This window comes from Chelmon rostratus, chromosome 13 (genome assembly GCF_017976325.1).
Source record: "Chelmon rostratus isolate fCheRos1 chromosome 13, fCheRos1.pri, whole genome shotgun sequence".
NCBI lineage: Eukaryota > Metazoa > Chordata > Actinopteri > Chaetodontiformes > Chaetodontidae > Chelmon > Chelmon rostratus.
The window spans coordinates 10,512,096-10,536,570 of NC_055670.1; the positions used below are offsets into that span (position 1 = coordinate 10,512,096).

At 41.1% G+C, this 24,475-nt stretch overlaps 1 protein-coding gene across 2 annotated transcripts; it reads right to left on the bottom strand.

Annotated features, from left to right (window-relative positions):
• Window positions 1-5,364: 5,364 nt before the first annotated feature.
• LOC121616482 (cholecystokinin receptor) lies at window positions 5,365-24,035 on the bottom strand. 2 transcript variants are annotated; one of them, XM_041951263.1, is made up of 6 exons: window positions 23,879-24,035; window positions 23,590-23,595; window positions 14,654-14,905; window positions 11,646-11,907; window positions 9,331-9,458; window positions 5,365-5,906 (listed from the first exon to the last, which is right to left on the bottom strand). In XM_041951263.1, the coding sequence occupies exons 1-6, from the start codon at window positions 24,033-24,035 to the stop codon at window positions 5,365-5,367; spliced, it is 1,347 nt and encodes a 448-aa protein (XP_041807197.1). The 2 variants fall into 2 exon arrangements, with proteins under 2 accessions (XP_041807197.1, XP_041807198.1); XM_041951264.1 differs by lacking the exon at window positions 23,590-23,595.
• Between the last annotated feature and the right edge of the window lie 440 nt (window positions 24,036-24,475).

Consider the following 24,475-nt stretch of genomic DNA (forward strand, 5'->3'; position numbering starts at 1 on the left):
TGTGACGTAGTGTAAAGGGCAAGAAAGTCTGCATATGGGCTGAGGTGGATGGATGCGGCAAACAGACACAGGAGTTTCACAAAGGAAACCAAAAGTCAAACAGTTATTTTAATTTGTGTTACGTAATGTATGTAACAGTAACGTTTTTGACCCAAACCATAATTTCCACAATCTAATGCCTAAAACCTCAGCAAACTGCGACCGCTTCACAACGTTAACCACAAGATGACAAAGCTCCCACGTGCTCATTGCTGGTAATCTCTATGGCCATTATTGGAGTCATTTGCAATCGACCTAGTCAATCGTTAAGGTATGAGGACGTGTTTAATAAGAAGTTACAGGGGAATACCGAGGTGGCGGAGGGAGAAATCAATCACACAACCAGTAACAGCCTGGTGTGGTCTTTGTGGAGAAGAGAGGCTAGTTTGAGAGGCAGCTGGGCTATAATCACAAGACTGAGTGAAGGCTTGTCACTTTAAAGGCCACCTCATTGTCTGGACTGATTGATCACTTGTGTGAATGTGAGAAGAGACCCTGATAGTAATCAGTCAACTGTTTGCACAATTGGTATTTCTTTTACCCCTCTTACAATTAGTTGTACATTCACACACCATATCATTAATTATAACAACAGACAGTTAGATCAGCATATTTGTACTCTTTCCTGAACTTAAAAGTGTCTCATTAACCTCACTAAACTTTCTGCAAGATTGGCATGATCACTATGGACAATGTTTGTAATTTGGATAAACTGACTTTAAAAAAAAGCACTTTTTTTAAAAAAATTATCTAGCCTTGCAGATAGTTGAAGTTTTATTTGCCCAGCTTTTGAGGTATTTTGGTGGTATTTCTGTCTCTGAGATTTCTGCCACCATTGCAATGCAATGGAGGTAAATTCCTCTTGAGATGCTTAAAGATTTACATTTACCATTTAAAACCTCTATTTCAAAATCATTATTCATTTTTTGTGAGTAATGAACAACACATACATAAATTCCATTCACCTCTATTTTGGGGGGATGTCAGTACAACTGCCCAAAGTGGATATGTAAAAACCTTTGCACACACAGCTGAAACAATCTGTATGGCTACAATACATACATTTGGGTGAACTGGCCCTTTAAAGAGTGCTTTTTTTGAGGGAAAGTGCATGCTCTTTTTCAGCAATGTGCCTCATCAAACACATTGCATTACATCAGGTCTCTTGAGCAAGCCGGCCAGTTTAGCTCTGTTTTTGGGAGGGAAATATCTGGATCTTAAGTGGAGAGATTCTCCTCTCTGTTCACCAACTGCTCGCTGACTTTGGCAAAAGAAACCTCTCTGGAGAGATCCACTGTTAGTCAGCTGAGTTTAAGCATTAGCATTAGCTTACTATAGCTAGCTACGCTTAAAAAAATCTGCTAGCAAGAGTCATCATTTTAGCCAACAGTCCACCACAGTCGTCGGTTAGACAGGAGAAGCCTGCTCTTGTTTACTTCTGTGAGGAATCGAAGGTCCAGTGTTGCAGGAATTACTGCAAACTTCACCGCTATCACTGTGAACTGCATATGTGCAGGGCCAGAGTGGAAAGCAACAGTAATTAATGAGCCCGGGGTTCAGTGAAGGGTCAATTTCTGCCTTCGCCTTTCCTGATTGAAGAATATGTCACATGTAAAATGGAGCTCGTGAATTTGCTCACCAATGTGACATTTATAAACAGAAGACTGAACCGTAACCTTTAGCACTTTCATTCACACTGACATTTATCTATACGTAAGTGGAATATGCTAATTACAGATCCAGCTAATACTTACAGCGTATGTTTCATCACTGATCTTTTGATACTGAGCTTTAGCTTTGAACACATTTTCATTCGTTCATTCCTTATTAATTTTGTGAAGAGGGACTGTAACTTATCATTGGCGTCTGTCTGTAATTGGTTGTGAGCATGTGCATAATAACCAGCTGAAGCTGGATTACTTTGTGTACGTGTGTGTGTGTCTGTGTCTGTGTCTGTGTGTGTGTTTGTGTTTGTTAGCGGCCACTGGATGAGGTGGGGTGGATTGGGGAGCGAGTCATAACGTCAAACCGCCTCTGAGACACCACAGGGAAATCAGCCTCTCACAGCTCTCCATAAAAAAAAAAAAAAAAACCCTTTGCCACTCATAAACAACACTGTGTTACAGTATTTCTGTATGTGGGAAATGCTGCTAGCAGCCGCATAAATCTGTCTGCAGCAGGAGGAGAGCTTTGTTCACAGGAAAATGTCTGATTTCCAAGGTTTAACAACAAGACTGTGAGATTTGATCTGAAAACACACGCTGTGTACCATGGTTTCACTGTATGTGCATATTTAAGATCAGAGCCTGATGCCCTTGTGTACAGTGAGACAAGGGGAAGGTCAAACTAATGTTCTGGCTTTCAGTTTGTCCTCCTCCACACTGGATGCATGTGCAGGTAAGGTTGTCTCAGTGTAGAGAACTAAGGGCAGGAGCAGCTAATTGATTAGCACATAAGTGAAGGATTTTATTGGTGTGATGACAAGATTGTAATTTGCTAAATCTCCTGTAGCACGCATAAAATTCTTTCTTTTTCTTTCTGTCGTTTATTCTCCTGCAGTAGTGCGGCGCTATGATTTATATTTTGAACACAAACAGCACAATGAGCCACAAAAGCCGAAGGCCGATCTAGAATTTTCCAAAAAATAAATGCTCACAAAAGCAGGCCATACATCTATTAGCGGTGAGACTGACAGCATTGTGCTTTGGTGCACTCAGTGAAATATGCTCATCCGTTCAGCCTGGCAGGGTCGAGGTTTTAACGCAATTAGTGCGAGGTGAGCGGGGGAGCCGGAGTCAGGCATGCTAGACAGAGCCTGACAAACAGAGACCTCTGAAAAGCCGGGCTGTCATTTTGCAGCCCGCAGGTGAGCTCAACAGGGACCGCGAGTCGCCGAACAATCACTGAGCTCATACTGTAGTTCCTCCTGTTACCTCCTTTTAAACATGCTGTAAGGCTGCAGTGAACTTCCATACTGTCGCCATGTACATCTATGGTAACAAATATAACATAGCATCATTACTGTATGTATAAGATACTGTACAACAGAATGAACATGTGCATGTGACTCCTTGTTTAATCCTAAACTCGTGTTTGATGCCATTATGAGTCAAATGTTTTGCTGGTTATATTAGAATCATATTTTGTTGTCTTGTCACCGAGCACTGTATACTGAACACAACAACGCAGTGACAGTGGTTGCTGAGATGCAACAGATTAACAATTACCTCCAAGACTATTCAGCCATGTTAGCACATCTAAGGTGATGAGGTAAATGAAAAAAGAAAAGTTGGGATGCTGTGAGAAACATAAATAAACCAGAATGCAATAATTTGCAAATGAATTGTTTACTGTGTAGTGACATCCTTTATACAGCAACGTGTTCACTAAGTGGTGAACCTCGCTCCATCCTCGCTCGTGAGGGACTGAGCCTTTCCAGGATGCTCCTTTCATACCCAATCATGATACTATCACCTGTTACCAATCAACCTGTTTACCTGTGGAATGATCCAAACAGGTGTTTTTGGAGCGTTCCACAACTTTCCCAGTCTTTTGTTGCTCCTGTCCCAAATTGTTGGAAACCTGTTGCTGCATCAAACTCAGAATAAGCAGATATTTACAAAAATGAATGGAGTTGTTGAGGTAAATCAGTAAAAATGTTGTCTTTGTGCTATTTTCAGTTGAGCATTTTATTAATGTTTTACACAGCGTCCCAACTTTTTTGGAATCGGGGTTGTAAACTATTTGGCTTATGTCATCAGTTAAATGCTGTATTCTTGACGACTAAACTTGATGTTGCCCTGCTCTTCATTTGGATACAATTCAGGTGGTCTTGAGTGTAACACAATGTAATAAGTAAGCTTTTACCCTTAAGGCCACTAGTTTTAGAGTGGTAAACTTGATTTAAATCTCACTCAGCAAGTGCTAGCAGGCCTCCGAGCAGTGGTGGGTTGCCTGGGCACTGTGCAAGTCTGAGCAGCAACCCACTGATACTGTAACATGAACCTTTACCCGAGCATTTCATCAGTGTTTCAAAATATGGCCACTTGTGTGATTTCAAGCGCTGTGTGCATTATTATCAGTAAAACAAACCTACATTTACAGGATGCACGAATGTGCCTCGTACATGTACGTAGCATATTCTATATGAAGAGATATGATAACATCAGAATGTATTTCTTTTAAAACTTGTTATGTTTCTCTGTCAAAATTTTCTTTACTACTATCAACTTCATCCAAGGTTTTGTCCTTGCAATGTGCAGTACCGTCTGTTGTACTGAGGGGAGTTCTTCTAATATTGTATCAGAAATACAATACTGTGTGGAAATAGTCCTCCACAAAGTGTTCTCCACGAAGTGCTGAATACTTATCAGCAGGTTTTGCACTGCCCTCAATCTATACACCCAGATATGAGAAACAAGCACAATTCTAAGTACCCTTATCCCATTTGCTACTGTGTTCACCTGCAAGGACACAATACAAACATTGCAGCATACACAGAAAAAAACACAAAGGTGGCTAGCATCACAGTTCACAACCACAGCACAAGGCAACACCACTGCCCATCTAAGCTGTTTATAGCACTGAAGAGTTTTCTGCGAGCCATGGAGCCACGTACAACTGGCAACCCACTCATTCATCAGCTCCCATGTGGAGGAAACTCCTGTCGTCTGTGGAGGATTTTCAGTTTGTTTATTTTTTTCCTACGAGTCTTTAAACTCAACTTCCCTCAGGTTCCACTGTGCCTGTGATTATGGTGCCTGTGATGAATGAGGCAAATCAACAGTAGACAAACATAGTATTTAGAGCCAGGCACTTAGTCCACAAGGCATCACCATCATTAACACAGATAAACGCTAACAACTGACAGCAAAATATAAAACACAGTTTAAAAATTACATAGCAAATGGTCCTATTTTAGCTACATAGTGACTGCTACGTTATCAAACTGCTTCACATGACACACAGCCCCCCACGACTCACATCCTCTGTACTGCTTGCGCAAACACACACATCCTCCATCGAAGCAAACAACATGCCTTGATCCACTGTGATAAGAGATAGCTGTATGCTCTGTTTTTTTTTTGTGCTTTTTCAGTGTATCTATGGAGGTATTTACAATGTAAGACTGGGTTTCATGAAGTAATACCTATAAGCTTACTCACAGTCATAGGTGAAGCTTCTATACTGCTACACTATGTGGCCTGTTTTTCCACTCCACATTACCGTCCCTATGAGCACAGATTTGGCCTAAAGACAAATGATGTGGGGTGCTGTGTTGCCGTAGAAACTGTTTCTTCTGGATTGTGCCTGCATCCATCTGCCTCAGCAGGTTCCCATGGTGCTGACTGTCGTGTAGCTGAACTTCGACATGGACGCTCCCGTTGCCATAACATCCTCCTCGTTGTCCCGCAGCCCACGGCGACGACGGCGATGGCAAGGTGCAGCGCAGCAGGAAAAGGTGGCGAGCAGGGCTTTGCGGAAACGCGTGTTCATGAAGCAGTAAATAATTGGGTTGACACAGGCAGAGGTGTAGCACAACAAATGGATGAAAGCGATAGGTGCCCCGGAGAGGGCATGTTTGGCAGAGAGGTCATCAAAAGCCCGCCAGGTGTTGGCACAGTACAGTGGCATCCAGCAGAGAAAGAACAGGACAACGATCACCACCAGCATGCGGATTACTCGCTTCTTGGCCTCCAGCTTAGCCTCAGATGTGTTGCTGCGCGGTCTCTCTGCCTTGACTGCCCGGCTTGATGCAGCCATGGTGGACATCTCCATCGAGTGCGGCCGCTGGACGACATTTACGTAGCAACCATCTCCGTCATCGCTGCCAGTAGACACAGTGGAGGTCAGTCCATTCTTCACATCTGTAAGGATGAGCAAAGTCAAATAATATAGTGAAAGTACATACTTTATTATTGTATTTAAAATAGTGAAGTAAGTTTGATCACATAATATGTGAGCAATGTTTCCATTTCGTGACACTTTCTGCTTTTACTTTACTTTCCAGGTATTGTGAAGTACGGAAGCTGAGAAAGGCCATTCTTGTAGTTATTTTTCCATCCTGTTTTTTATTTTTTTTTTCGAGTGATTATGCACTAATAAAAATGTAATTATGGATATTATATTTAATTTCTGCCATATTCTGCCAATAAATCGCGCTAAATCTAAACACATTAGTCCTTTAAGCGACAGATATACTCCCCATACTTGATACCTAAAGTCTGAACGCTGCAGATACAAAGTCTTTTTCTGAGTTTCAATATTAGCATCATTTGGATTTGACGCCAAAAACTGGATCCGTCTCACATTAGGTCACATTCTGCGCACATGAAAACAGTTGCCACTGCATGCTCTCTCCGCTCTGCTGTTGCTGCTGTTGTGCGCGTACGAGCAGCGATCTCCTCATTAGTTCAGAGAAAAACACAATAACTATTTGTAATTGACCATTAAATCTCTCTTGTGTCTTCACATGTGCTGTATGTCATTAGGTAGATAGTACAGATTAGTAAAATAAATGTCTAATGCTTGCAGACAGTAGAAATTAAGTTATGTTTAGAAGAAGCGTATTAATGATGTCTTCCTCTCATACATCATCATACAACATGATGATACATTAGCTGCGCTGATAATAAAAAGCAGGAATCAGTAGCATCATTGGTGGTTTTGTCCCTGGTATTACTGTATGTGGTACCGGATCTGAACCAAAAGATGTGGTTGAACCCGTCCCTAATGCACACGGTTGGACTGGACTGGAAGAGGTTGGAGGGTCCTTGCGGATGCTCACAGCTATGTCGACACAGAAAGTACAATTGGTGCTTTATTTTGCAGAATAAGATTTCACATACAGAAGATATGAAATAGGGCCGAAATATATGCAAAAACAAAAATGTGATGGTGATATGAGTTACAATTTTAGTGGGAAAGGTGACGATGGTATTTGCTGGGGTCTGTACCGAACAAGCATGTTTCCTTACATCTTGGGAATATGATTTGCAGGTTGGGGCATCTCTGCAGCACCAACATGCTTCATTTATGATTGTATGTTGTGGTACATTTTACCTTTACCCTAATTTGGATATTGCACTTGACCATATTGCTTGATTATGATATTAATTGTTCAGCCTTTTGTGTTTTGTTTGTATGTGGTTTGCTGTGAATCACTCTCTGCAAAACAAATCTACCCTAGGGTATAAATAAAGTAACCTTGAAAATTGAACCTTGAACCTTACCCGGCAGAATTCATCAGTATTTGAATAAGTCAGACCGAGCACAACTGACACTATTTGTACTTTAGAAGTATGTACTAGTACTACTTATGTACCACTAAGTCCAGCTAGTACAAGTACTGACAACTACGCAGTCACACTTTAGTAAAAAACAGTTGTCAATAAAAACTGTGCACAGTGACGGCTGTGGATTATTGCTTTTGAAAAAGAAATGTGTTTTTTTTTTATGCTTTTTCGGACTTACCGGCTGCAGGTATTTATTCTATTCCAGTACAATATTTGTCATATATTTGATTAATAAGTTAATTGTGTGCTGTCCTACAACCAGCTGATTTCTAAAAATATTACATTATCAATTAAGCCAAAGTGCCATGGCTCTGTAAAAGCGCATGTCTGTACGGTTTATTTTGAGCGAATCATAGCTCTTAGAGAGCAGAGGCTCACCTTAATGGAAAGAAGAGTGACTGGCAATTCTTGCTGAGACACAGTTATCATCCATCAGAGTATATTGCAATTTATTGATAAAATCTAATAGTCCAGCAAAGGACAAAAGACAACATACATCGAGTACACCGAGCCCTAAGGCAAGCAGATACAGACAAAACCTGGTACAGTAGAGATGACACAATTTGCTAAACCGGTCCTGGATTATTAAATCAAACACATTTTCCAAGAGGTTATTTTAGAAGTTCATTATCCTTTCCCCCCTGATTTCCTGTTTGTTTTTTACCTCATGCTCTTTGTCTGTCAAGCTCCTTTTCTTTCTTTTTTTTTGACAGCCTTGTTCTCTCTGAGATCAAGCAGATGGTGATGTCCAGGCCCGCAGCTGCCAGCCAATTCCATCCTCTAATGGAGCACCGGCAAACACACTCCATGCTGCTATCATCCCAGACACACTCGCATATGCCCACAAAAGGTTATGTTTCACTTAATCTGCACACATCACAATGATTGTAGCCCTGATGAAATCTTCAATAAGATGAATTTCCTCATTGTGCCCATAAATCACATGAAAGGAATGTGAATGCTAACGTTAGAGTCGGGTTGGCAGGTGGCGGATCAGCATCATTAAAGTCAAATCTGGAATACTGCTTCATCAGACACGTTTTTATGTTCATAGTGTGTCCACATTATCAACATAACAAGCCAATGAACTACTGGGCTGAAACGGTCAGAAAATGTAAATGCTGTGTTTAAAAAGACAGATCCAGGCTTTTTCCCTCTGGAAACTTTGAGATCGATAGAAAAGCTTTTAAATCAGAGTTTGTGTCGTATGTTTGCGCCTGTTAAGGTAAGAGCACAACCGCCAATGATAGGAATAGGATTTATTAAAAAGGATGTTGTTAAAGGTTTGACAGCTGTTTCATGAGAAAATGCTTTGGAGAAAAGTTGAAATGTTCAGTCTCAGGTCATCCCTTGTTTGGCGTTTTCAGTCGTCTAGAAAGTGTTGAGTGTCCACTGGAGGACGCTGAGATCAGAGGACATTTGTGTGCACACCTGTGGAACTCTGGAGAGGCGTGATACCTGCTTGTTTCCAGAGACGCAGGTAGACCTTTTGACATAATTCATAAGGCTTCATTTCATATATTTTTACAATTTTTATTTTTTTAAAGGCTTTATTTCACATTAATTGCCTATTTTATTGGCCCAATTTTCAGGTGCATGACTTGATCAGCGAACGGGAATGCATGCATGTAAAGCCGCTGGTGTAACTTTAACTGATATTTACTGCAGAAAGCTTCTGGAGTCCGAGCACACTTCAGACTGAGTTCAGTTTTCTTTTATCAGGATATATGAGGTATAACGTCAGCAGCTATTGACTTTTTAAACAAAATAGAATTTGGTCTGTCTGTGTGGAGATGACAGAGTGGTACTATCCTTCTCTTTCTGCTCTAGGTATTTGTTCATGGTGACAATGACAACAGCGATGTTGGTGTTTTGGACTCTTGTTTCCACTCTTTGCTTTACTGTTGAGTATTTTATTATTCACAATGGCTGCCTATGAGCCAATTTACCCAGCTGTTGTCTTCCTGTTTTCCACATGTAGTGTACATGGCCTCACCAGTAGAGTCTTTTTTGTGGCCCATCTCAAAGTGGATGCCTCTATAAAGTTCCCTGGAGATCAGCCCATAGGCCACGATCATCACCAACCCCGGGATCGCAAACAGCACAAGCAGTAGCAGGATGTACCTAAAAGAGACACAAGAGAGGTTAGTATCCTGATGTCCATGTATAAGGATAATGGTGCATGCAGGCACTCGTGCAGCCCTAGTTTGTACCTCTCATGTATTAATGTGTTACCTTTACCTGCACAGAGCCAAGCATTATTTTTCAAGAAAAAGAAATACCAGGTGATTTTTGTAGTGGATAATTCACCCTTTGTATTCAGAAGAAACAACGCTTTGCTCTGTGAATCAAATTCTTACGGTAAAACACTAGCGACACGAACTGCATCCAGTACCCATGCACAGATTTACACACCCACATAATTTTGAGCTGTGCACAAATACACACGGATATGCACAGAGTTAACTGAAAACACCCCAAAGCCTGTTCCATCCAAAGTCCAAAACACAAAGCACACGGAAACATCCGTCTGGTCTCTTCATCCGCCTGAATGTTTCCACGAAATGACCAGATATACAGAAAGTGAGAGCGGCTAAAAACAGGCTCCAGGTCCAAACATGGAAGTAAATTAGGCGTTGCAGTGGAGCGTGCCTTGTTGAAAGCACACACACACACCTCAAACAGAGTTCATCTCAAGTTTATTTGATACAAAACAGCTCATGTTCCAGACGACAAGCGCCGGGAGAGTAAAGATAAATGGACGACCTGACTGCAAGTTTTATGTTAAGTTGCATTTTATGTGCTTCTGTGTGCTCAGTTGCCCTGGAAATTTAACTGATGACACTTAGTCAAGGGGAAGAAAACAGCTGGTTTATATCTCCAGTTAACAGTGTTTTATTATCTTTTTGAATTGGATTATCTGGGATTGCAAAAGGAAACCCCCTTTTTCATGATAACAAGATAATGCCATTATAACAGAAAACACATAGAGTATGTTACAACAAGCAATGGATCCAGTTAAAGCCTAAAGAGAGGACGTTGTGTTATGTGTAGAAACTGTGTGTGTTGTTTGGATACGCTCACTAATCTCTATTTATTCTTCCATCGATCTGTTGTTTTTTAATCTGTCAATGAGACGCACCGAACAGTGAGTGGTTTTATAGGACCATGGTGGGGTGCACACTGCAGTGCACAGAGTGGTGTGATAATCTCCTCCATTATTTCATATTCATTACCAACTGCATGGAGAGAAATCTATTTCTAACTGAACAAATTTCATGCAATGCGACTCTTTCTGTGTTAAAGTGACCCTGAGTTTTTTTGTACTCAGTTAAACCTGCAGTTTCCTTCATCGCAGATCATCCCATACCTTAATCCAAGAGTGAGACTCTCTGTCACGTAGCCTCCTACATCCTTCCACTGGATCAATGAGAAATGATGCTGAGAGTTCAGACCGATATACGCTCTGATATTCAAAGTAGTGTGCGCAGAATGAAAAATAGCAAAATCTCACAATGTCTTACTTGAAAGCCTGAAATAACACTACTTTAAATTGTTTAAATGATTAGTCTTCCATTTCTCCGATATAAGCTACTATGTGTTTTCTCCTGGCATCACAACGTGTCCTTTAAGAAAAGTTTGTTTTTTATTCTTCTATCTTATTTAAAAATAAGAAAGCTAGTAATAATCACAACGTTTACAATTTAAAACGGATATACCATTAACATCACTATTAAAAGAAAAAGTAAAATATTTTTTCTTTGTTTAAGATTTGAATTAATAAACAATAAAACGTAGCATTTCTCACTTCAACATATGGAAAGGATCTTCCCCTGTATAGTTTCATTTACAGCAGTCTGGACCGACCTGTAGCTTATGGTGGCTAATGTTAGCTAATGTTAACAGTAACAGTTTTTCTCATCTTTGTATAATGAGAAAAACATTCACTGAGTATAAAGAGAAACTGAACCCCTATATTATTGTAGATTGAACTGTATAAAGTCATTAAAATGAGCTTCACTTGTCCTGCTGCAACACTTAAGTGATCAACACATTAAGGCATCATTTCTAAACTGTGGTGTTGGTACTTTGACTTGAGTAAAGGATCTGAGTGCTTGTACCACCACTGGTGGGGGGCTGCACACCCACTGCCCAAAGGTTGACACCTGAAAACATCCCGAACACAGCAAAATAAGAAAATACTAGCACAGAGAAGCAGATACGAACACCATGACTCTATATGACTCTATACATTGTTTTTTTTAGGAAAATCCTGCTCATTCTGCCTTTAAAGAACACATCAACACTCACCAGGTCTGCTCTGCCGTGGCGAGGGGCCACTTGTGGCGACACTGGTGAGCAGTGGTGTTGTCGGGACGCTGAAAAGTCTCCAGGTGACTGATGATCGGATAGGGGATCATGATGGTGAAGGCCAGCAGCCACGTAGCAGCGATCACCCGATACGCATGGGACCGGGTCTGCCACACCCGTGACTTCAGGGGGTTGCAGATGGCGCTGTAGCGCTCAATCGCTATGGCAACCAGGCTAAATGTGGAGATGCTCACTGATATGCCTGCAGGAAAACAAAAGAGATTATTTAAGGTAAATAAACATGCGACTGTCTGCTCTCAGATATCTTTTCTTTCGACGAATGAAAAGTTATTACCGCTCCGGGCTAAGAATGGAGTTTGGACATGTAATAAAAAGCAACAAAAACATGTTTGTTGATGTGCACGTAATATCTGGAATAATAACGGAGAACAGAATGCGTCGCTCTGTGGAGATGTGCTTGTGAATGAATATAGAGCAAGGCGGGGAGGTGGGGATGCTTATCTGGGTCTTGGTAGAAGAAATCACGTTGAGCTCGGCCACTGATGTGATCTGCCGTCTCCCCCCTGACAGGGCAAGACGGGAAATTACTCTTTACCTCTCTTATCCACGTCCTCAGTGAGAACACAAACTCTGTGTGTGTGCGTGTGTGTGTATGTGTGTGTGTGTGTGTGATAGAGAGAGAGAGAGAGTGTGTGTGCGCCTCAGGACCCAGGGGTGCACTGTGTTGTATGAGGGCAGCTTTACAGCAGATCCCTCTGAAGCAATCAGCCCACAATCAGCCGACAGTCCCTCCCCTGGGTTTGTCCACTTTTCCTTGGCGCATCATGACAACGGCGCTCCTTCATTCAGAGGCCATGTGCTGTCCTTTTCTCTTCAGTTCTCAGATGGTGTTTCTCTCTTGGTCAGCACGGTGTTTCTGTTCTTGTTCATTTTAGTTGTCTCTAACTTTCACTCATTCTTTTTGTTTTAGGTCCTTTTTATCTACTTCTCCATGTTTATGCAGAAGCTTATGTGGTCTATGTTTTCATATTTGCTTTGATAATATAGATGATGGTATAGATGAGTGTAGAATTTCATTTCCAAGTGCAGGAGAGCATGAGCATCTGTTACCTCTATTACTTCCATGGATCTGAGTTTACTTCTATGACTTAATTTTCCTTTGGTCAGTCAGTAATGGAAAGTAACTCGATGCATTTACTCAAGTGCTGTAAGAACACAATTTTGAGGTCCTTGTTCTCCATTTTATACTCCACTACGCTCTAGAGAGACCTATTTTGCTTTTTACTCTACTACATTTTTCTGACATCTATAATGATTAGTTATTTTGCATACTTTTACATGATATATTGTTTATAGATTTAACAGAAGTGTGTAAAGAAGTCCAGAACTACAAGCTTCATTATAAGTGAATGCATCAATGATAATCATCAATGATAAATAATCCAACACGATAGACTATTCTGTATAATGCATACTTTTACTTCTGATACTGTAAGTATATCTACTGCTTGTGCAGAAACTTAAACAATAGTTATTTTTGGGAAACATGCTTATGTGTTTTTATTTGCAAAGAGTTGAGAGGATCAATACTACTCATGACTGTAGTGTAAATATGAAGCTACACCCAGCTACTGGTTATCTTAGCTTAGCATAAAGACTTCAAACAGGGGGAAACAGCTGGCTCCAGGAAGCCAGGCATTTCACCCCCCCATAAAACCACATCATGTCCTTTTTACACATGGTCATTTATACAGATTAGACAAGCAAGATATCATATGTTAATTAATAAAAGCATGCCATAGTTCATATGTTTCGCTACCAGCTGAACAGTATCAACCAATCATATTTACACAAGTGTTTTTTGCATTAGTATTGTTATCTTGCTAAGCTCTAGGTTCATATTTCTTTATCTGATGCTTTATCCTAAGGTTTAAGGAGGATTAGCTCTATCAGCAGGATCCTCATCACTGCCGGGAGTCATTTACAGCTCCCGTAAACAGCAGAGCCTTTTCCACCAAATCTGACTGTGTAACCATTTGCATGGTTAATTCCTTGACGTTAAGTGTTTCTGCCTGAAATGAGTTTTAGAAGGCAGATTTTGTTACCTTCCAGAGCCAGGCTAACCGTTACACCTGTTTCCAGTCTTTGTGCTAAGATAATCTAACAATCTACTGGCTGTAGCTTCATATTTGCCGTACAGACATGGGAGTGGTATCGATCTTCTCATTTAACTCTGAATAAGAGTATTTCCCAAATGTCTATTTCTTTCAGTAAAGGGCCTGTGAGATGTACTCATTACCTAAAGGCATGAATACGCCCTTGATGTGAACTAGGAGAATGACCCCTTGCTCACTTAAAGTGAATATTAAAGGAACAAGCGCATCCCACTGAGATTCCTCGACCTCCCACAAATGGGGGGATAATGAAAATGGGTTGTGCATGTGATACTGTGCAACGGTAATCAATACCTTTTCTTGTAAAGTGATGGACTGGAGGTCGGAGAACTTGTTAACTTCCTGATTGCTTCTTTTTTCCAAGGAATTTGCAGCCCAGGTTCACAATTAAGATAAATCAATATAGAAGCTGCATCTGAATGGAGTTTTAGTTCCGCACTAAAATAATTCGCTGCAAAGTCCCAGCGGCCGTGGTTTAGCCCCCTTTTCATTTTCTTTTGGATGCCACTAAGTCACTTCTCAAGGCAATATAGGATTAGCCTAAGAAACAGGCGGAAATATTGTTTTGTTTCTATTTTAATCACACAAAAAAGGGGCAAAGCAGGCAGCTTCTGCAGAGTCAGTTTTGTCAGGTTTGAAGACGTGCTATAATGGGATAGCAGGTGATGCAAAATATACAATATATGATGGCAGTTATACACAAAGAGCGTCTTCATCTTTATTCTAGCCACTATTTTTCACCTTTTTAAATCTTTTCTTGCCTTCTCATCACAAGTCACCCACCCCCTTCCCTCGCCACCACCCTTCTCTTACCCATGAGGTAGGACACTATCTTGCACATGGCGGCACCGAAGATGAAGTCCTTGAGGATGCTGGGGATGAGGGTGAAGGGCATGCAGAAGACGGCCATCATCAGGTCACTGACGGCGAGCGACAGCAGGAAGGTGTTGGTCACGGTGCGCATGCGCTTATTGACCGTCAGCACCACAATGATCAGCAGGTTGCCAATTACGCTCAAGAAGAAGATGAGTGAGTAGAGCAGGATCCGCAGTGTGTGGTCCCCATCTAGTACAGAGAGACAGGCAGGAGCAGAGGATTGCGTTACAGCATGAACGTGTTTGCTCTGCTGAACCAGTCCGTCTGTTCTGTTTTACATGAAGATCAATGTGATCACGCTGTTTTTATTGATCCTGACAGCCTCAAGCCAATAACACCGTGTATAACTGTTTCTGTGTGTTTGTGTGTGTGTGTGTGTGTGTGTGTGTGTGTGTTTTACTCTTGATGAACAGTCTAAAAACAAAAACTGCTCTTTGTCACATTCTCTGAGCCAGTTTGTGACCTGATTTTACTGTCAGCTGACATTTTCTCATGCTGATGGTTGGTTGTCCACCTGGTGGTTTCCACAGGTAACACACAGTCTCAGGTTTGACAGCCAGCGATCACTGGGTGACCAAGCACAGTTCCAGGACTCTCAAGTGCTTTACCAGGATTTAGCACACACATTTCAAAATTACTGCAATGACAAACAAATGTATCCACTTTCTTTCTTTTGAAGAACATCTGGATAGGATGCACAGTAATAAAATGCAATAATAATAATAATAATAATAAGTGCGACACTGCTAACACACTATGTGCTGACCCCATAAAGTTACTTGCACTTTTTAAAGCCACTTATCACTCGAAACAAGAGTTCATATTTTAAGGTATCACAGATTTGATGTTTCATTTACAAAATCTTACATTAATTATAACTTTGTTTGCACACGTAGATCAATATAGCAACACTTTCCGAAAAAACATAATGGTAGTTAATAGCTTTTAGTGGTGGAAAGTAACTAAGTACTTTTACTTAATGTTGAGATGCTTTGACTTCAGTTGAGTATTTCAGTTTTATGATACTTTGTACTTCTACTGCTTTACATTTCACAGGGACATACTGTATACTCCACTACATTCATGCGACAGCTGGGGTTACTACAGATTAATATATTACAAACAAAACATATGATCAATTTACAAAATATGATACTGTGCTACAGATTAAACTCTCCAGCAGTTTAGTATAGCAGTAATAGTCGCAGTGGTTAAAATGTGATCCTCCTCCAGCAGCTGGAACATTAAAATGCTGCTTGCACCTTAAATCATCACTAATAGTGTTCCTGTATGATGAGACCATTCTGCTATTCTGTTTCAGATATGCACTTAATGTAAGACTTTTACTGGTTGTAGAATATTAGTAGAGCAGTAGTGCTACTTTCACTTGAGTAGAAGATGTGAGTTCTTCCACCACTGCTTTTAGCTTGTACAAACAAAGTCCACTATAACCAATTACTGTTAATTAGCTCCATGTTTTCAGTCATTTGGGGCCATTTGCACTAATTTGTCTGCTGTGTATCACATTTATGTACCAGCATTAATCCCTCCACCCCTAACAGCACACAAAACACTGGAAAGTACAAAATGCTGGAGCCCTGCAGCCCGTAGCCTGTCGGTGCCGCCAGCCATCAGCAGCTTCACTGGATCATATCCTGCAAAGGTCCATGTCTGCTACACTCCCTGTTATCTTCACCTCACCCGCTGCTTAGACACAACACTTTTTAACGGCCAACCTACTGTGTCTGTATCCTGGGGATTACAGAGGCACCCATGTGCGCCACATCCGCAGGACACAAATCACATCACACACATAAGCCCAAACTTCATTGGCACAGTTGTAGAGGCATGTGCAACCAAACACACTCGGGCCTTAATCCCCTGAAAATACACCGTGAACAGTTCCTCAAAGGCACTGGTGAATTACATAGACTAAAATCTGCAAATACATCTAAATGTGTTGCTATCTCTCTTTCTTCCTCTCTTTCCTTTTTACTCACTGCATTCCCACTTCTATGAGGCTATTCTCAGGCGTCTTCTGCATTTTACATTCTTTGCAGCATTCCTCTGTGTTCCTCTCCTTCCACTCTCCATTAAAGCCGCAAGCTTAAAAAAAAAACAGCTAGAAAATGGCTGCGTGAACAAAGCCAGCCACACATCTACATGACTCATAAAGACATTTTTCATTATGTCAAAATGCCTGAAAAAGCAGCTTTTCGGTTTTCTGTGTTTTTACCACAGGCCATCTAAATGTTTTTTTTAAGGATCAGAGGGTCATTACACCATCATTGATTGATTCCTGTTTTCTAGCTGATCAGCGCCCTTAAGGGTTATTCCTTACGCGATCACACCTCACTGACTCTCAACCCCGCGAATGATATTAAAAACACAACACATAATGCCCTTGTGTCCCTTGGCCTGTGTCACATCTGTTTAAAGTTATCCTGACTCATATTGATTTGCAGTAATCCACCTGGGATGTAAATATGGGAATTGTGCACAAATGGCTGGGGCATTAAATCTGAGCTCCACTCATCTGTCTGTTTATCCAAAAACAGCTGAAAAACTGTGTAACTGCTGCACAAGAGGTGGCACGAAGCTGAGGAGAAACATCAAGGATGGGATTTGGCTTCTCCAAATCCATATGTGCAGATATGTGGCTCATATATGAAAGTAGGATAACAGCACTTCACTTAATTGATTTAATTCTCTTGCATCCAGCACGTCACTCTGACATGTTTTTGGATTACTTGCAGGCTTAGTGATGGATTCAGGTTCAGCTTGCTCAGCAAAATCAGTTAGTCTGTCTTCGGCTGTCTCACTCTCATCTCCCTCTATCAGAAACGCACAGTCTCCCCATCTGATGACATGAGGCTTCACCATCTGTCTGTCACACTCCTATGCAATTAAAAAGCAGTAACCTTTAATATGGTGGAAACTGCTTTGCTGACAGAACATCAGGGGTTCTTCACCAGAGCAGGCTCGCAAATGGCAGCAACTAAAAGTGTTTAATTTTGTGCTTGTGTGTGCACATATGTCTGCATGAGCATAATGAAAATGTGCAGACAGATGATTGGTACGAGAGAGGATTCAGCACTGTTTCCTTTATTACTGTCTCTCTCGCTCTCTCTCGCCTAGTAAAATATGTTACACTGGCTTCTGTCTGATCGAAGCCAATTAGCTTTCCTCTGTGCTCACTGGCTGTAAAGCAAACACTGATAACGCCCTCAGCGCACTAACACAGTTCCTTCAGGCTAGCTTTTCCAACACCTGCTCATGCGGTAAGAGTGAAGGCAGTCGTATTAATCACCTTGCTCGCCAGTGCTCCACCTGCGCTCGCTGGCCAATACAAAACATGATCAACAAATACTTTATGATGCAGACTTCATTCACCCCTGAGGGAAAATCCACAAGCTACCCTGTATTACGTAAAGTAGTTCCAATTAACTCCACCTTTACCAGCTGCAACATTAAAGTGATGCTTATACATTGATGCATACAATGCAATTCTAATACAACCCATTATTCTGAAATGGGACATTCTGCATGATGAGTACTTGTGTTGTTTTAAATATATTTTTATGCTAATACTTTTGTATTTTAACTCAAGCAAAATTTTGAATGCATGACTTTTATTTGTGAGAGAGTATTTACACACACATGTGCTGGTTTTGCTTATTTTCTTAAGCAATCTTAATAGTTTTTCCACCACTGGTATCTGACCAGATAAGATAACCAGACAAGCGTAGAGGCTAGAGGGTGAACATAGTGGAGCATTTAGCAGCTAAGGAGCCAGATATCTCCTCAAAAGTTGGTGGGGACCAAAGCAGAGTTAAGAGAGTGAATATAAGAATTACATTTATCAGGTAACCACGGACACATTTCCAAATGAATGCTGCTCTGCAACAGCTGTAAATGATCAGCTGTTTGCTGCAGTAACAAGTTCACAGTATGAACTGTGTTTCAGCTTGTTTCTTCTTCTTCTGACAAAAATGATAATAATAACTTGTGCAGTTCTCAAGCATATTCAGAATTTTCAATACATTTAACTAAATTATATTAAATTGCAAAAACAACATTTGCTAAATGTTTAATAAATAACATATCTAATAAAAGGTATAAGACAAATCCCATAATCTGGAGAGTCTCTAGTCACATAACCAATAACAAATTTCACATTTCTAATTATTAATTGTTACGTTCTATGCTCCACAAAATATTAACATGACAGCATGTGAGACTTGAGAGATGAGACATTAGCTGCATTTCCATCAAGGTGTTTTGATGCATATTTTGAAATATTGCATTCGAAAGCTTGATGCAAATTAAAAAATTCTAAAAAACGTCTTCAATTTCACAAAAAAAGTTTTATGCTCGCATTGATTTGTTTGTCTGGAGGCCGGTGGATCTTCATATTGAACTTAAACATTTACAGCTACAGCTGTTAAACTGTGACTTCATGATATCAGCGCTGTAGCTGACCTGCTGCTGCAGGGCCAACCACAGCTCTTTTTTATTTCTGCCACATTATTTCAGTCTCATTACAGCATCATCACCACTGTTTCTGCCACAGCGCAGTGACCCTAGAGGTCTAATGTAAGCTTTGGAAAGCACCATGGTGTTGTTACAGTAAAATACTCCATGGATTTAATATATTAAACACTGAAGCTACTATACAGCTACAACTTCACAGGGAAAATTAAGCTATTACAGAAAGCAGCGCCGCCCGTTTGACAATTTTTAGCTTGCACTCAGCTCCACCGATTATTTGGAGAGCTGTTTTCAGTTTAAAGAGCCAAATGACAGAAGGGGAGCTTGGAGCACTGGAGGTGCGGGGAGCTGGTCTCAGGGGAGTGTGTGCAGTGACCATCAGCCATGTTTGACCACTGGCTCTGGCACACAGTCTGCTCTGTGTTTACACAGTAGAGGCACTGTGAGCAGGTCGCGGGGGAAATAACTTTGTTGCAGCTTCCAGAGGTTTTCTACTTGCAATTATCAAACATAATCTTGACATGTCGGAGAAAACTGATTCATCTTATCTTGATTCAGTTTTTCTGGTATTTATATCTTAATAGAGTGCATCGCCATCGCATGTCACCTCAGTAACATATCCGTACTTGGTTACTTAACATACTCAGAGGAGGTCTATTATGCACATCTTTTTTTACACATTTTACGCAGTTTAGTTTAATTGTGCAAATGCAAACTCCACTAAAACTTTTCCACTTCAATTCAAAGACTCCATTGCTAATTCTACCATCAATCTGAGGTTGGATATGAAAGGCTGGTGAACAAATTTCCTGCCAACAATAACATTAAAATAATAAAGCGTTAACTGCAGAGGCAGAGGCTATTATTAGGCATGCGGTGAAATAATGGATGAATTAATTATGAGGTTCATACTCCATTCATGAATATTTAAGGTTTCATCTATTTCTCTCGTACATTATATTGACTATGAATTACCTCCTACACTCTGTCTAATACATATGCAGTGTGTGTCACTTTTTCCACCAAAGTCAGCCCTCGTGTCTCTGCACCCATCAGCGAAAATCCAGCTCTGCGCCTGTAAGACCGAGGTATTGGTAAATGTCACAGCTAGTGCCTAATCCAGCATGGTAAATGTCATCTAAGCCTTGTCACTAAGCCAACTGCAAACAGTTGATGGAGGCACTGAAGGAAAACACTTTTTGTTGACTACAGCGCCCGAGCCGCAGAGCCCCTGCCCACAGCGGTCAGACTACAAAATAACATGTTGGCTGGTTGGCACACAGTGCAGGCATGTATTAAACACCTCAGCACTCAACAGGCAGTGAGATGAGAGGGTGTGAGTGATGGAGTGAGTGAAATATGCACAAACAGGAGAGGTGGAGCGCTGAGATGTGTGGTGGGAGACGAGAGGGAGGTGAAAATCAGAGGAGGTTTAATTTTTGCTGTTGTGAGGAATGAACTGCTTTGTGTTCAGTGATTAAAAATGGTGGTGATGATAGTGCCATCATCATCATCTCCAAGTAATGACAACATTTTTATTGAGTGATTTGTCTGTAAATGTAGAATCATCCACTTGTGTCTCGCAGAGTGAACAAGGTGTGACAGTCTTCCTTTAAAGCCACTAGAACTAATATCAAATGTACAGCGGGGGAGTCAAACCATTTACCGCGAAGCGCTTAGAGAATCTGCGGGTTTTTACTTCCAAATCACAGCTGGGCTGCATCCCATGTGACAACATTTTGAAATGTGGAGCGATTTGTCGCAAAGCAGTGACATGAAATGCTTCACAAAATCAATCAATAACCCACAGCGTGCATTTTGCCCCATTAAAAGGGTAATCTAGCAATTATGTGCTGCATTTCATTAACAATGTGGGACATGCTGGACAGAATTAAATAAGAAGGTGCTTGACGTTTACTAGACAGGAAGGCTTTCTGGTAAACGTCTCTCAAACTCCACGTCATCAGTTTCAAACACAGGCTTTCCTTTAATAAATTGTAGTCTCAGAGCCTGAGCCTCGTGAAATCTTCACAAAGCTCCTCTGCAGGTATTATACGACTGCTTCACAGGCTGAGATATACTACCACTGACTAGTAAACTCATATGGATGTACATAAATTGATGGAGTTCCCTTTTAAACAAGAAATTTAAGCTTTAAACTTAATGAGGACAGAAAAATACATTAAAAGCATGAATGAAAACGTCATTGCAAAGGGCAGCTACAGACAACATATTTTGTTGAGTTTCGTTGGTTTTCAGGACATGTGAACATGACCCCCAGCTCATGTCACAGCTTACAAACAAGTGTAATCCAGAGCGGAGGAGGGAATTGGTGAAAACCTGAAGACTGTGTGGTGCATGGCACATGGTTTGACACCCCTGGTCTGCAGAAAAATGCCTGCAACTGAGAGGGAATCTGACCGTGACACAACTCAGTCAGCCAGCGCGATGGACAGAAAGACGAGACGAGACGAATGAACAAACGTGGTGCAGAAGTAATCAAATTCAGGAGTGACATAGTGAGTAATGATGGTGACAGCAGCTGTGCGGGGTCAGATATTAGAATTTTTTTCTGTTGAGAAGCTGGGTGTGTGATTGCGTTATACAGTGGGAATGCTAAAAAGGGAAATAAGGCAGCGAAAAGCCAAACTGAAGAGAAGTGATAATCTGTGAGTGACACAGTGTGTGGGCGAAATAACTTAATGGTGCAGCATAAAAATGGATGTGGCTCCCAATTTATCCATACTGCCGCAATTCTCATGAGACACGAGACACAGCGGTTTTGATCTCTTCTTGTCAGATGTGGCCTCAGCGGGTTTGTAATTTGAATGTTCTGACTTAGCTCAGTATAATAGGTCATGCACATGGCTGGGTGCTTATTATCATTATTTTTAGTGGTGGATGAAGTATTCACATTCCTACTGCTAATGCCACAGTCATAGTCATACCACACTGCAAAAACACTCCATTACAAGTAAAGGTCCTGCATTGAGAGTGTAACTGAAGTAGTATCACTATAGGAAAATGTATTCAAAGTATTAAAAGTAAAAGTCAATGCAGTGGTGGTTATTTCCTCGATTAATTATTTATTGTTTGGTTTGTAAAATGTAAGAAAAAGGTGAAAGTACCACCATAATTACACAGACACCTTCAAATACCTTGTTTTTGTCCAGCCAGCATCCAAACCTCAAAATTATTCAGTTTACTGCAGTTTAAGACAAATCATCTCAAATGATCACATTTGAGAAGCTGAAACCATGAAATATTTCAGTTGTGTTTGCATGAAAAATTACTTAAAAGTCGAATCCGTTATCAAAACAGGCTAATCAACTAACTGATTAACTGACTTATTGTTTAATGGATCAGATTTTACATACTGTGTACGTTTTTTGAAAATGCACCATCCTTTTAAAAGTTATTCACTAGTAACTGCAGCTCAGATGTACTAAAGTACACATATGTATGAAATGTCATGGAAAAAGTACAGCTACTACACTTTTGTGCTGAAGTACAGAACTTGATTTACTTCCACCACTCTAAATGCAGGTGCAGAAGATGAAATCATGGGAATGACTGAAAGAGGAAATACAGTGTGTATCAACAGTGAAGAAGCTAATAACTCTCACTTATTGTGTTGAGCTGCAACACTCAGCAGCATAATGAAGGTGCTCAGTCTCCGCAGTGTCTTACACACACACACACACACACCTCATCAACACATGGAAATACTGACAAACAGCCGGTGAGGGATGGAGACGGATGAAAATAGCAAGTGGTGATTGACAAAGAAAAAAAGCAGGTGGGGATTGAGACTGAGAGGAAATTGCCAGAGTGATGACGCACTTTAATGTTCTTTCTCGTTCACAAGCACGAGCCAAGTCAGTTTTATAGATGCAGACCAAAATCACAGAGGGACCTCAGAGGGACTTGAAATCTGTGCAACACACAGCACGCAGACACATCATTAAGCAATCGCCTTGGATAAAATGCTTGGGAAATAGAAACAGATATTGAATATTAAAACAGCAGGAAGCAGCAGCATGACCATGCAGAGCAGTCCAGATATGAAGACAGCTGACGTTTTTTTTTTTCTTTTCTTCACTGAATAAATCCTCCATGTGGGCAGGATTCCTGACTATGACACACTTTCTCTCTCTCTGTCCTCTCTGATCCCTATTTCACTGTATTTTCACAGAATCTCCCCTAAAATAAAGGAAAACAGGACATAACAGTTAAGCTTTACTTTGAAAGAGAGATTCTGGCACATCAGGATGTCTAACTCCACTGATTTACCAAAGCATTTTCTCCTCTGTCGTGCAGAGCTGCCAAATTGATTTACAGAGGCTGTTTTGTAAATTTATAGCCCTCATATGCTGTAAAACCCTTCACTGGCCTGTGGTTTTAATTGATGGTGCTGCTTTTTGAAGTTGTTTTTAAATTATGAGCCAAATGCTTCTTTACAGGAAAGCTACAATTCGTTTTCTTGCAGCGCAGTTGAGTTTTGTCTCCTTATGATCACCAGAGGGAGAGTTGAGTCAAATCGACCCAGCGCCTCTCCACAGCGAACGCCACAAGAAAAAGGATGCCAGACAGACAGTAAACACAAAGTGCGGTCATTGTTGCGACTTTTAATGAACCTCCAGGTGTGGAGTCATCTGTGTGCCCGCTCACCTTTCACGCGCTGAGGTATGAGGAGTGTGGAAACGTTGCCGTAGGTGATGTTTGTCGTCTCCAAGCTCCCGTTCCCGGTCCCGCTCTGTAGCGCATCAGTCTGCGCTCCGACGCACTCCGGGGACGTAGAGGTCTCATTTCGCGCACAGAGGTCCATGTTTCTGATCTGATGTTGTCTCGGAGCTCACAAAAAGTTCGATTCAGACCTTCTGCCAATTTGCGTCTGAGCCTCCAATGTGGTCAAATAACTGGACTCTGCATCCATATTCCGTCCGCTTGAGACTTGCCTCGGTCTTGTAGTGCAAACAAATAAAAAAACAGTAATTTGCTTCTTTCTCCTTTATTTTCCCGCCTTTACTGTGGCTGAGTCTCACTTGGCACTGCACACGTTGATCAATGGTCGGTGCGCACCAGGAGAGGAGCGCGGCGCACTGCTGCGCTTCGTCAAATGAACCGCATGGAGAGAGCGAGTGAGCGCAGAGTAAAGTGGAAGACTAATGTCATATAGTGTGTGTGTGTGTGTGTGTGTGTGTGTGTGTGTGTGTGTGTGTGTGTGTGTGTGTATCATTGGTCTGTTTCTGGACACTCGCCATCAGT

Bases quoted from the DNA above. Each gene is read 5' to 3' on its own strand.
- LOC121616482 (XM_041951263.1), bottom strand. From the start codon at position 24,035: ATGGACCTCTGTGCGCGAAATGAGACCTCTACGTCCCCGGAGTGCGTC. The intron at 11,908-14,653 runs GTAAGAGAAGGG...GTTTTCCTGCAG, and splicing joins GATAGTGTCCTACCTCATGG to GCATATCAGTGAGCATCTCC. The intron at 9,459-11,645 runs GTGAGTGTTGAT...TGTCTCTTTTAG, and splicing joins GCCACGGCAGAGCAGACCTG to GTACATCCTGCTACTGCTTG.